The sequence below is a fragment of the Peromyscus maniculatus genome, chromosome 8 (genome assembly GCF_049852395.1).
Source record: "Peromyscus maniculatus bairdii isolate BWxNUB_F1_BW_parent chromosome 8, HU_Pman_BW_mat_3.1, whole genome shotgun sequence".
Lineage (NCBI taxonomy): Eukaryota > Metazoa > Chordata > Mammalia > Rodentia > Cricetidae > Peromyscus > Peromyscus maniculatus.
The window spans coordinates 83,392,146-83,406,669 of record NC_134859.1 but is presented as its reverse complement, the minus strand read 5'-3'; the positions used below and the strand labels follow the sequence as shown (position 1 = coordinate 83,406,669).

Below are 14,524 nucleotides of genomic sequence, written 5' to 3'. Positions count from 1 at the left end.
TGAGTTCGAGGCCAGCCTGGGCTACCAAGTGAGCTCCAGGAAAGGCGCAAAGCTACGCAGAGAAACCCTGTCTCGAAAAACCAAAAAAAACAAAAACAAAAACAAAAACAAAAAAAACTTAGAACTAATTAGAAAATACTATTTTTAACCGGGCATGGGGGCACACGCCCTTCATCCCAGCACTTGGGAGGCAGAGACAGGCAGATCTCTGAGTTTGAGGCCAGCCTGGTCTACAGAGTGAGATCCAGGATAGCCAGGGCTACACAACACAGTGAACACAATGAAAACCTGTCTCAAGAAACCAACAAAAAAAAAAAGGAAAAACAAACAAAAAAGAAAATCTGCTTTAGACACATATAAGCACATACATGAAACAAATCTCTCTATAGCAAGGTTAACAGAGCCCTCCCCCTCATACATGCTTAATCATACAAGAACAGATTAATACAGAATTTTTAAATGCCACCTTGAAGATTCTACAAAGTAAAATTTTAAGTGAAATATCGGAAGGGAAAAACTGTGTGTTTGGGAATCTGTAGAGGTGTAGGACATTCGGAGGACTGCAGGCTAGGTAGCAGCAAAGACGTGGGGCAAACTTCTCTCCTTCCTGTAAAGTTTCTCATAGAAATCATCCAGAGGCTCTAAAGCAGAGGTTCTCAACTGGTGGGTCAAGACCCCTCTGGGGTTCCTGATGGGGGAATGTCTTTCTGTATGCTGCCAAAATATCTTGCTCTGATTGGCTGTTAAATAAAGCTGTTTGACCTATGGCAAGGCAGCTTAGAGGCAGACAGAAAATCCAAACAGATAGATGAGAAGAGGAAGGCAGAGTCAGGAGTCCCCGGCCAGACACAGAGGAAGCAAGATGACAAGGTAGAACTGAGAAAAGGTACCAAGCCACAGGGCTAAACAAAAATAAGAATTATGGGTTAATTTAAGTGAAAGAGCTAATCAGTAATAAGCATGAGCTAATGGTCATGCAGTTATAATTAATATAAGCTTCTGTGTGTTTACCTGGGGGACTCAAGTGGGAGAGATTTGTCCAGACTGCCGGCAGGGTGGGATACAGGAAAACTTCCAACTACAGGTTTCATACCATCCTTTCTGTAGATTCCCAAACTGCATATCAGATATTTACATTGCAGTCCATAACAGTAGCAAAATCACAATTATGAAGTGGCAAAGAAATGATTTTATGGTTAGGGGTCACCCCGCAGTGAAGAATTGTATTAAAGGGTCACAGCATTAGGGAAGTTGAGACCCACTGATCTAAAGGATGGATGGGGACCTTGAAAGAGTCCTTACAAGTCTCCCCTCCTGCAGAAAAGCAAGGATGGACTGACAAGATAAGCAAAGGCATGCTTGCAAATTCTCACATGGCAAGGAAGCTGGGGGCGGGGTGTGGGTGTGGTCGGGTTGTTTGAACTTCATTCTGAGAACAGTGTAGACGTTAGAACTACCCAGACCTCTGAACTCTTGGTGAGAACTTCCTCCTGGGGAAACCCACAGCTCTCCTCCAATTCCAGGTCGTTTTCAAGGAGCATGCTTCTCAGAGTCCCGCTCCTTACAGGTCCCACGCTTCTACACACGCTCTGTCCTGGTTATCTAGGCTTAGAACAGCTGTTGCCAACCAGGATCCTTCCGAGGTTTTGGCAGTATCTCGGGACTTTTGATTGACACCACTGGCGAGATTGTTACTGGCACCCAGTGAGTAGAAGTTGGGATGCTGATGCTGCTGAACTTTCTAGAACACCCAGGACAGCCCCAACCGCGAAGACTTTTCCAGCTCAAACTGTCAGTAGTTTCCGAGGTTGAGAAATCCTGGTTTAGACCTGTCTTCTTCCTCAGTTTCCACAAAACACTATTCATGGGACAGGCCTGTGAATGCAGAAGACATCGCTGGCTGGAGATGCTGGCAGTGCGGGGAACAGGGAACATGAGGGGGATTTGCATAGCAGTCCTTCAAAGGATTTTCTCATTGCTAAGCACCTTGCACCTCTGTTAGCAGAGCATGTACCATCTAGCCCTCCGTCTGATTTACTTCCAAGACTTTTTCGCCTTCTTCACATTTTCTGCCTTTTTCCTATGCAGGACAAAACCAAAAGACATTTTGTTCCTGGCTAGTAGTTGCAGCCTAACTATCTATTTGGTCGTTTCAGCCTTCGGAACACAACAAAAGAAGTGTTTTTCCAGAGGGGATGGGGATTTGTGGGGGTAGAGGCTCACACCGTTAATTTCAGCACTCAGCACTCAGGGACAGGTGGACCTCTTTGAGTTCAAGGACAACCTGGTCCACAGAGTGAGACGTTGTCTCTAATAATACTAGTGATTATGGTAATGATAATAATAGCAATAATGATGATGTTATTACCTCAACAGTGACAGTTCATTTCCTAAGAGAGAGTCTAGAACTAGCTATTAAGATGATATTTTTAACTAATTTCATTAAGCATAGTACGCAAGCAGTTTTTAATCATTTTAAATATAGGAAAAGATATGTTTTTAATCTTATCATCACCTAAGGATCTTAACATGTTGACGTAGCCATCAAAGATCTAATTTTTTTCATGCTATAAGCCATTACACCCTATAGAAATCTTATAATTTCTGCAACATTTGTTCATATTTATTTCCCTTGTATTTCCAAGTTCATTGCTTGCTTTTCTGGTCTGTCAATGCCGCATTATAGGCTAGGTAACTACAGCTGCTGGCTATAAACAGTTCCACTGTTCAATCTTACATTCAGCTTGCGTAGGAGACATGGGACAGACTGAGCTCGGGAACAGAACAGTCTTCGCATTCAAATAGCAAGTCTTTTCTGAGGATCAATGACTCTGATAGGATAATTTATGAAATGTGTAAATTCTCATCTCGAGGAGCTGAGGAGATGGCTCAGTGGGTAACAGTGCTTGCTGCACAGGCATAGGGTTATGAGTTCAAATCCTAGCGCTGATTAAAAACAAACAAAAAAGCCTGTTGTGGCCATGCATGCATATTTGTAACATCAGCACTAGGACCGGGGAGCGAGAACAAGTGGACCACTGGGGCTTCCTGTCCTCCAGCCTAGCTCCAAGTCCAGTGAGAGACTCTGCCTCATAGGAATAGAGTGGAGAGAGACAGCAGGGCACTCAACATATTCCTCTAGTCTCTGCAGACACACCTGCATGTATACATGGTGCATACAACACACACACACACACACACACAAACACACACACACACAGAGCTTCTCATCTAGGATGTTTTCCTAACACTGTTGACATTCTAATATTAGTATGTTATGAAAAATAAGGTGTTAAATCACATAATAGGAGTTTTGCTAAGACATATTCGGTAGTAGATATTTGTATTTATACTTAGCTGAACTGTGTAATAGTTTGAATCAATTAAGATATTATATATTATAACTCAAGCGTGAGAACATGATGAGAGATACCTAAATAAGCGTGGAAAATATCTGACTCCAGTTAGAGAGATGGCTCAGTAGTGAAGAGTTCAAACTGTTCTTGCCCTTGCAAAGGATCCACGTTCACTTCTCTGTACCCAGGTCGGGTGGCTCACAGCTGCCTATAACTCCAGTTCCAGGGGATCCAGCACACTCTTCTGGCCTCTGTGAGTACCTGCATTCACCTACACATACCCCTTACAGATACACACACACACACACACACACACACACACACACAGAGAGAGAGAGAGAGAGAGAGAGAGAGAGAGAGAGAGAGAGAAACTATCTTTAAAAATATATGTAACTCTATTGGTTAGCTAATTTATTTCTTTGGTCCTGGTGATTTTATTTGCCAGACACTTGTTGTACCACTGAGCTACATCCCCAGGCCCCTAACTGGTCATTTTACCCTGCTTAGGAAGGTTTCCTCTTGTTTCTGATGTGCTGTGTGCTAAGTGCTAGCTGCTCCTGAGGTTCCAGGCGATTCTTCTATCTCTGCCTGCTGTCTTGTGGTAGGAGTGCTGGGGTTGCAGATGTGAGCCTCTGCATCTGGCTTTTGTTTTGTTTTTGTTTTTCAAAGAATTATTTATTTATTATGTATATAGTGTTCTGCCTGCAGGCCAGAAGAGGGCACCAAATCTCATTATAGATGGTTGTGAGCCACCATGTAGTTGCTGGGAACTGAACTCAGGACCTCTGGAAGAACAGCCAGTGCTCTTAACCTCTGAGCCATCTCTCCAGCCCCATTTGACCACCCCCCCTTTTTTTAATGTGAGTTCCTAGGATCAAATGCAGTTGGTCACCAGGCTTGCAGAGCAACTGATCCATCTCCCCAGTCTCCTAACTGAACTTTAATAAACTTACTTAGAATTATACTTCTAGTAAAATATTTTTTCCTTTCTGATAACTATTAGATTTTCTGCACCTCCCCCCAATAATAGGTTTCTCTGCCGATGCAATAAGCCAGATCAAACCAAGTCGAAAAAGTATAACAATAGGTTTATTTGAGCAAAGCAACTCCCAGGCTGGTTCTCTAGTCTCAGAGATCGAGGCCAGAGAAGACACACCCACAAACTAAAGCAGGGAGACTTTATAGGCTATAGGTGAGGGGTGATGATGTGTCTGCCACAAGCTGGGTTTGTGCCCAACAATGGTCAAAAGCTGAGCACTGTAGGTGGGGAGTTGGGTGGCTGGCAACTTCAGGGGAAGGAGCTACAGTGGCCACCAAGAATGTGGAACCGGGCTTTTGGATGCCTTGCCTTTGTTCGGAGAGAGAGAGACAGAAATGGGGCTTTCCAGATCATGCAGGGGCGAGCTGGAGGTTCCAGCCAAACAATAACTCCTGTGTGTGCCTCTTTATTCACCATTACAAATTCATCTTTCCGCCCTCCTCCTTCTGTTCCTCCCACCATCCTCTCATTGTATTTTTCTTCCTTTCTTACCAGTAGTTTATTGATTTATAATTTATATACATGAAATACACTATTTTTTTGGCACTGCTGGAGTCAAGCCAAGGGCCTCCCACTTATTGCCAGGACTTGTCTAGGCCCTAGTGCAACACCAAACTACACCATCTGCTCAAGTGCGCGAATCTTGACTTCGACACACATACACCTATGTGACTACCACACAGCGCAACACAGAAAAGCTTCCACCCTTCTAGAATCTTCCTTATCAGTGCCCCGCCTCAAAGCTAACCATCATGCTGACTTCTGTCATGACAGAGTCTAACATTTCAACCCCTCTTGTGTGTCTATAATCAACGGATTGGTTTTGAGATTTATTTACGCGTGTGTATAGATTAGTCACTTTTTGCTCTGTGGTATCCCATTGTTTGAATAAGTTGATCACCATCTGCTCTTCACTGCTAAATAATGAGCTGTTTTCAGCTTTGGGGGTGGTGAATGAAAAGAGAACGGCCCCCATAGGGTCATCTATTCAAATGCTTAGTCACCAGGTAGTGGCACTATTTGAAAGGATTAAAAGGATTAGAAGGTGTGGCCCTGTTGGAGGAAGTGTGTCCGAGGGCTGGTTTTTGGGGTTTCAAAAGCTCATGTCAGGCCCAGGGTCTCTCTTTACCTACAGATCAGGGTGTAGCTCTCAGCTATTGCTCCAGCACCTGCCTGCATGCCGCCATGCTTCCCACCATGATGACAGTGGACTAAACCTCCGAAACTGTAAGCGAGCCCCAATTAAACGCTTTCCTTTATAAGAGTTGTCATGGTCATGGTGTCTCTTCACAGCAATACAAGTGACAAAGACATGACAATTGCGCTATGAATACTCATTTCTCTTAGGTAAATTCCAGAAGTGGGATTAGTGGGTATTGGGTAGGAATGTGTTAAATCCAAATAATTTCCCAAAGTGGCCATACCTAAACAGCGCATCAGGGCACCATCTGCCTCATGCCTCATTCCTTCACTAACGCTGCTATCACAACCACTGTAAAAATAATTCAGAGATATACTCCACTCTATGCTATTGATGTGACATACAGGAGCATTTGGCCTTTTTGGTTTTATTTGTTTATTATTGTGTGTGGGGAGGTGCACAGGCCACGGCATGCACGTGAGGCCCAGAGGACAACTATCAGGAGTCAGGTCTTTCCTTCCGCCATCGGTTCTGGGGATGGAACTCAGGTCACTGGGCTTGGGCAGCAAGCGCTTTTACCCGCTGAGCCACCCTGCCAGCCCAGTCTTTAACATTTTAACAGTGTTAGCAACCTTCCCACATGAATCATACAATCAGTCTCGTCTCCCTACCTACCAATCAGTGTGGGTGTGTACACGGTGTGTGTATTTAAGATGCTGTACGATAGCTCACATCTTGCTTTCCTGTTGATGGAGGCCTGTGTTCTTTCTATTTTATTCTTCTATTTTCACAGTGCTACGGAGACTATCCCGGTCTACCCATTGTCCTGTAGGTATGCAAATATTTCCATGACTAGATTATTAGACTCCCAAAAGAAAAGCGTTAACACCGGATGTCAAGGTTGGCCACCAGTTAAATAAAGCTTAACCTAAAGTCCTTGTTGCTATGTCTTAGTTCCAGGGTAGTATTGTCTCTGTGTTGTAAGTATGTAGGCTTTTTCATTGTTTCATCTACAATGAACAGAAGGAGAATTAAAAGCATAAACACCACATGGCTTTAGGGTCATCGCGCGGAAACGATCATCAGGTTTAACTCCCCACCGACGCAGTGTGCTCTATTGTCTGGTGGCGACTTCCTGAAAGTGAAAACAATGATGGTAGTGCGATCTTAGCCTTGCTGTCAAGTTTTACTGCTTAACAAAAGGTCAAAATATGTTTAGGAATGACTGCTAAGGGGCTGGAGAAATGGTTCAGCCGGTAAGAGCACGTGTCACTCTTTCAAAGGACTCGGGTTCATTTCCCAGCACACCTTCACAGCCATTTGTATGTAACTCTACTCTCAGGGGATTCAATACCACCTTCTGACCTCCACAGACACCAAGCAGGCCCGTGGTACACAAACATATATGCAGGAAAACACTTAAACATAAAATTAAATGAAGAAGCTTCACACAATTTAAAAAAATGACTATCAGGAGACAGAGGCAGATGGATCTCTGTAACTTGGCCAGCCTGGTCTACATAGTAAGTTCCCAGCCATCCAAGACTTTGCAGTGAGACCCTGCCTCAAAAAAGGAGAAAGATAGTTGTCAAGTCAAAAATTTAATATTAAGTTTTTAAAATGAGTTCTTAACAAAAAGTGAAAGTCGAAAGCGGTGGTGGCGCACGTCTTTGATCCCAGCACTGGGGAGGCAGAGGCAGGTGGATCTCTGAGTTCAGGGCCAGCCTGGTCTACAGTACGAGTTCCAGGACAGCCAGGGCTACACAGAGAAAGTCATTTTTTCCAACTATGGAACTTTCATTTAATTGGTCCATAAATAGACAAGAAAATGTTTCCATGAAGACTGCCAGCAAAGGGTGGGGAACCTTTATTAATCTAAGAGGTTTGATTTTACTGGGGTCTTTAAAGGTGACTGTAGAACTCCTACTGGGCTGATAACTCCTACACACCTGTAACAAGGAGTTCAGAATTCCTGCTTGGTTTCTCTCAAAGGCCATCCTGAGATTTGCAGAAGCTGGACCACTCCTTATAAGGACCAGTAACGTGTGACTTAAAGGGATAGTTGTGAGATTTACTTCAATGTACAGACTACCAGTAGCCTGGAATCCAGTGTTTCCACTGTGTCCTACTGGGGATTGCTGTGGTTTGGGTGGTGTGGTGTGCCAGGCATGACAAGTTGGGAAGGATACATGGGTGCTCACTCATGACACACTTAAGTCACTAACTTGTGTCCAGCACCATCAGCCTGGCCTGGGATGAACTCCTGGAAAGCCCTTCTTCCCCTGGTTTTCTTTCCTCTTCTCCACAATCCAAACCTTCCCTACCCACTCTCTTCTCCTAGGCTCTCCTCCTGGAGGGGCGCCATCCACCTCTAAGGCCTTAGGGGCTTCTCAGTGTTACAAGTAACAAAACTACAGCATAAACTAAGTGTGTTCACTTAAGTCAGAAAAAAAAAGTTAGCTATCCCTGAAAATTTAAGAGAAAATGAGGCTGAACTAGCAGCTTGTTCCTACAATTATTTTTAAATCAATCAATAGATTATTGAGCCAGGTGTGGTTGCACAGGGAGGCAGAGACAAAGGCGGGTGGATCTCTGTGAGCCAGACTGCTCTACATAGTGAGTTCGAGGCCAGCCAGGGATACACAGTGAGATACTGTCTCAACAAAATAAAATAAAATAGACTGTTTCCTAATGTTCACTTAGGTATTTTCTTCTAGAAACAATGTTATCTCTCCAGAGAAAGAAATCCATGGAATACATGGAAATTTAACAATAGTTGGCCACAGGGGACTGTATACTTTATGTTTTCAGAAATTTCAATAGTGAAAATAACATTAAACAGAACTACACTCACATCTGAGCACCCAGGATTCAGGTGAGTTTTAACTCGCCTGTTTTTGAGACCACCAGTACCAAAAGTTAACCTAAAAAAAGGGGGGGGGGCAAAGACTCATTACAAAGCCCACACCTGAGAGCCTGGGCTTGTTTACCAAAAGAGCCACTTCCGGCTGTTGAGAGAGCTTTGAGGGCAAAGGTGCTTGCTCCCAAGGCTTATGACCTAACTTCAGTCACTTGGAACCCACAGGAAAAAACCTCTCACGCCAGCACATACAACGTACGTCCATACATATGTCTGTCTGTCTGTCTGTCTCCCCCCTCCCTCTCCCTCCCTCCCTCTCTCTCTCTCTCTCTCTCTCTCTCTCTCTCTCTCTCTCTCTCTCTCTCTCTCTCACACACACACACACACACACACACACACACACACACACACACAGTACTGGGAATTGAACCAAGGTCTTTGAATTATCAGCTAAGCACTATACCAGTGAACTCCACCTCCAGACCAAAGATGCCCTTCATATCTACTTTTTCACAGAGCTCCAAAATACTTGATTCTCTAATGTTCCAGAAGCACTGAAGATACAGATCTAGCCAACTGGATAGGGACAGGCCTCAGCATCACTAAGTTGGTAATAAAAGGCATGAACAAAGAACACAAAGCAGCTGGAGTGTGCTCAGAGACAGATCCTGGACTAGCCCGCTGAGGCTTGGGTCAGTCCCCAGCTCCATATAAACGAACAAACCAGACATGGGCCCTCCCGAGGCAACCCAGGAATAACCATGGCAGAAACAGCTTTGAACAACAGACACCCACTATCATAAGGCTGAGTTTAAACGTATTTCAAAGAGATTCATTTGAAGAAATGGGGAAAGTTCCTAATTCATGTTTTAAAAGAATTCATCCAAAATGTTCTCAAGTTAGACTGTTTGAAGGAACCTTCGCTATCCAGAGCAACATACCACTTCAGGTTCCTGGTAGTCAGAGCTTTGCTGTACTGAAAGGGATTTTCCACTTTCATCGGTCTCTACCAATCCAGATCTGGAGAACTATCTGGAAGGTAATGGCTAACGACTATTGAAGTTTAAAAAGTAAGTAACCATTGGGCTACGAGCGTCGGTGCCAGGGAGCGCTCACTGCAGCATACAGTGATGTTTCGGGTCAGTCCATGTTCCAAGCCACATCATGGAGGCACCACATAGGCAGTTTGGTCTATCAGCTATCAAGGTGAGGTCAGCAAGTTGCCTTATAAACCGAGTGAGTATCTGTTGCACCTCCTTCTCGCTTAGAATGAGAGACAGAGACAGAAACAGAAACACACACAACGGAGGGGGGCGTGGCTAGAAAGACCAGGAAGAGGATACTATGTTTGTATCTGTGCAACAAAGATTAGCAAACTGCCAGCATTCCATTGTTTTTTGTTTTCAGCATGGTTATCGAAAAACAAAAGCGGAGAGATAACTTCTACATCTGAAGCCTGACTACTTGAGAACAGACGTGAATATTTCCTCCTCTTTCAATAACGCGGAAGATGCCCTGTTTCCTTATCTGTGCCTGCTTTATTCACTGATACGGGACCAGTTTCTGTCCCTGCAGCTCGACAGGGCTGGATTGGAAGACGCTGTTTCCTGGGTTACTAGAAACTTCTCTGCCCTTTGTCATTTGCCAGAAAACCAACAGAGAAGTTGTTTTTTGATTGTTTGTTTTTCACGTTCCACTCACCTTCCCATAGCTAAACAGGAAAAACAACAACCACACCTGTAGTTAATGGCCCTTTAAACCCACCTCTCAGGACTTCTGTTTATCTGTTCTTTTTTTTTCCTTCTCTTATCTTCTTCTTCTTCTTTTTTTAATAACCTGACTATTATTTCCTGATTACAAAAGTAATGAATAACTTTGTCACAATTCAATCAACATGAAGGTATATGTAATAAAAATCATCAACCTTCGCCACACTCGCTATCCCTAAAAAGGAAACTTAAGAGCTTGGGATACCCCTCTTTGCACTTTCTCTGAAGCTTACACAAACATATCTGATGTACGCAATATTTTTTGGCTTTTTGTTTTCAAGTAAAAATGGGCCATTATACATACTGATGTGTATTTCACTCTTTTAGTCTTAAAAACATGAAATGGACACTTTGCAACTAAGATAGACAAGTGACAGACAGACACACAGACAGATCTCCTGCACTTTTTGTAATGGGTGCAAACTAAGATGGATGCCCCATGGTTCATTCAACCGTCACCTGCTTCCTCCACCTTATCGGCATCTGGGGTAAACTTTTGTATACATATTTCATGTTTTTAATTTCTCTAACAGATTCCTAGAAGTGGGATTTCCATGTCAAATGAGACATCTTCAAATGTTTAAATTTTTATACTTAAAATTAATTTTAGACCCTCATTATGCACAATTTTTGGTATAAACATTCCACAGTGCTTTGCATATTTTATTTTTTAAGGCACACACATTATATCAAAGGATGCCCCTGTCATTTTATGCTCCTGTTGTGATAAATAAATAAATGTTTAAGTTATGGCCGTGATGGCCGGCATTAAATCACTGTGCAAATGCTTATGACTCCGTTTATGAAAGCAGTAATTCACTGTGGAAACTCCACCCCCGTGCTGGGTGGTGGTGGTCTCAGCTCTCACATCCTGTGACTCCCTCCCACTGAGCGACTCTACAGAGATCAGGACCTACATATTTTCTAATTGTTAACGGTTAACCTTAGAAGGTGCGTGGTGGGAGGAGAGGTGTAACCAGACACAGACAGGCAATTGATGACCCTTTTGGATTTCTAATATCCACAAATTGTTTGTAACACAGCAAATCATTTGCTGGTCTACACTAGAGACTGCGATCCATTAAAAAAATAATAATAAAATAAAAACCTATAACCAATATGTTGCTATTATCACACAAACCTTTCAAAAACATGCTCTTCCACCATTTTTCATTAGAATCGTCAGTCGTATCCCGCGCTACATTTTCCCCCACTTCAGATTCAAGATGATAATTACAAGCTTAAAAAAAAAAAAAAAGGTAAAATGGCTTTAAAGAAATAACCAGTGAAGCTCCTCAAAATGCAACCTCGGACTCCTCTATATATTCCAAAGACCCGAGCACTATCAGGGATTGTTAAGACAGCAAGTTTGATACTGAAGTATGTGACATGCAATTAATCTCCATTCATACCCTGCTCTGCTTGTCAGCAAACAAAGCTTCTGCTTTAGAGGGAGATCTGAAGACTTCAATTAAAAATGGTCAGCTAACAAGAAAATAATCTGAGCTAAAGGAAGGTGGCAGGTACAAAAATGAGTTGTTTACCAAAGTGTCAGTTCTGAACAATAAAGAACTGTGCGTCAAAAATGTCAGAGGAGTGGATCGCGTCGCAAAGCCTCTGAAAATAAGAGGGGGTTTTCTACCAAGGCTGTGCACGAAACCGAAGCATCATTTAACAAGCTTGTAAAATGGGTTTCTTCTCATAAAATGACTGACATCAATAAAAAGAAACACCCTGTCTTTAAATCCAAGGGTAGAATTAAACTCGTGGCCACAGTTCCTTGTCTAAAAACCAAAGACAATTACAGCGTGCCTTTATGTATCTGATATTGAACCAAGCTCATCTAGGTGGTGCCCAGGTGATTTCTTCTATCCTCCAATCACTTTTTATTAGTACAGTTCAGATTTCACTTGGTTCACAAGCTAAGCGGATTTTAGATGGTTTAGAGAATGTAGCTCAGTAGTAGAGCATTTGACGAGCATGTTATGTTCAACTCCCTAGGACGACTCAGTGGATAGAGCTTGCTGCCAAGCCTGAAGGCCTGAGTTTGATCCCCAACACCCAGAGGGTAGAAGGATCGAGCCATCTCCCAACAGTTACCATCGGAACCCCACAAACATGCTGTGGCACATGCACATCCATATATATATACACTCAAAAAATAAATAAATAGCTTTTTTCTTTAAAAAAAATAGATTTTTGAAACATCGCCTCAAAAGAAATGCCCACTGACAGCTCTAATGGAGAAGCAATCCAGAATAGAAACAGTGCTACAAACAGAAACCAAAAGCACTCGCCAAATCCTTGATTAGGAAGCGTTTATACCAAGATAACAAGGTAATGGAGATATAAAACCAATTAAATTGAGAGAAACTGAAAAGAACGCAGCTTGCCAAAATCATGACCTGCCCAAAGCAGGCCATCTGTTAACTATGTGTCAAATATGTCGCCTGGATGCCAAAAGGCTTAATTCTGAGCGGTTCCCTCTTGAGACCCTTAAGCAACTGCAGATTCCAGGCCTCCATCCTCCCAAGAAGGTCAGTCACAGGAAAGCAAGTGAAACTGATTTTCACCGCAGGAGCCAAGCACAAGATATTGCCCATCAGGGAAGTCTCTCTGGAGTGCCAGGAGTGCATGTTGAGTGTCAGAGAGTGTGTGACCTTAACTCTAAAGGACTGTTTAGACACCATAGTTTGAAGGTGAAGCCATCACAAGGGGACACTTGTAGAAAGGGAAGGGATGTCATACTCTGAGGCTTCCCTTGGATCAGACGACAGTCCTCCAAGTCTGCAGGCTGGTAAAGGAGGCCTTCGGTTTCTACACCTGTAAGAAGTCTCCTAACCACCAGGTTTGGCCCAAAGACCCGTAAATTTCCACAGAGCCCCATTGTGTGCCTGGTAGATCTCTACCCAGAAAGGTGTGGGTCTTCTGTGAGGTGAGGAGTCAGGACCGGGGAGGATGGGAAACAGGTTTAAAACCAGGCAAGCAGTCAGGGGATGCCATGAACCTTGCTCACAAGACCTTAGAAACCTGGGAGTGATGCCCAGTGATGCAGATGCCTAGAAGGAACAGAAAGTGTGTAACTCAAGGGAGTGGTAGGCACCCTGAGGTGGGAGGATGGGAGACTGGCTTTGGGGACAAGGGTGAGATTGAGGACTCTGGAAGCCTGGAGCTTGTATTAGGTGAGTGATAGGGCTGAAGGGCTAGTGCCCTGGTGTCTCCTTTCTCGCCTTCAGCCCAGCACTGAAGGGACTTCCGGGAGGGGTCAGGACGGAGGTCTGGCACCATGCCAGGAGTTACCTTCCAGGAGCCAACGGATCTCCTCGGGGAGGGCGACAGCCTGCATTTGGCTCGGCGGGAGGGCGGCCGCAGCAGAAGAAGGGACAAGGGACGCACGAGGCCTGCTCCGACGACGGCGGCGGCGGGTAGAGGGAGTCGATCTGCACCCGGGGCACCTGTACCTCGGCTGTCGCCTCGGGGCCCAGCAGCAGGGCGGGTCCGCCGGCCGCGCGCTCAGGAAGCGGCGCGCGCAGCGGGCTGCGGGCGCGGGGACCCTGGGCGCAGGTGCACGCCAGGGCTCGCGCCCTGACAGAGGTAGCACGCAAGGTCAAAGGCGTGGCCCTTTGCTCCCCGCACCAAAAGATTTCCTAGACTCCAAAGAACCAGCGGTCTTGCTAAGGACTAGGCAATGTGACCTCGGGGAGGCAGGTTTAAAGGCCACAGTGGTTCCTGAACTGGGGTGCAGAGGCAGAGTCCAAAAAAGAACTTAGTCCCCGCCCAAGATCTAGTGCCTCGATTGCTGATCCAGCTCGCTGTCCAGGGGAAACCGTGCTGGTTACTCAGAACCCCCGGTGATAATGCAGATCCCCAACATTTAGCAGAATCAGCATCAGAGGGCAATACACACAGAGAGACAAAGTGCCACCCCACCCCACCCCCGCAGGTCTGTGAGAAGAGAGATGGGAAACAATTCTTTCTCTCAGAGCAGAAGAAAAAGTGATCGACAAGACCGCAGGGCTGTGCCCGCTCCCTCTCAAAGTCCAGACAGTGCCCAAGTCTGGGTTGCAGGTAGGTACTGAAGATGTTACTACACCGTGAACTTGCGCAAAGGTTCATGGGACCGACCCTCTGTGTTATTTCTTACAACTGCCTGTGAGTGCAAAATTACTCCAACATTGATTGCTTGGGTTTGTTTGTTTGTTTTTCACAACGGGCCATGAAGAAAACAGAGTGGCGTGGAAGTTTTAAGAAACAGCATAAATGTGAAGAAAAGGTGGAAGTGCCTGTGGGACACTTGGCGTCATTCGATGCGGGCTCCAAGTGCCAGACCCGACTTTGAAGGGGGGGGGGACTTGGTAG

General features: G+C 44.6%; 1 protein-coding gene across 2 annotated transcripts in view; it reads right to left on the bottom strand.

The window, feature by feature from the left end:
* Skap1 (src kinase associated phosphoprotein 1) overlaps positions 1–13,747 on the bottom strand; it is a 299,075-nt gene extending 285,328 nt beyond the window's left edge. The window contains exon 1 of one of the 2 annotated variants that reach the window (XM_016007706.3): positions 13,466–13,747. In XM_016007706.3, coding sequence (XP_015863192.1) covers positions 13,466–13,511 — 46 coding nt within the window. In that variant the 5' untranslated portion in view covers positions 13,512–13,747. The remainder of the gene's footprint in view (positions 1–13,465) is intronic. The other variant, XM_042282697.2, reaches the window with a different exon arrangement.
* Between the last annotated feature and the right edge of the window lie 777 nt (positions 13,748–14,524).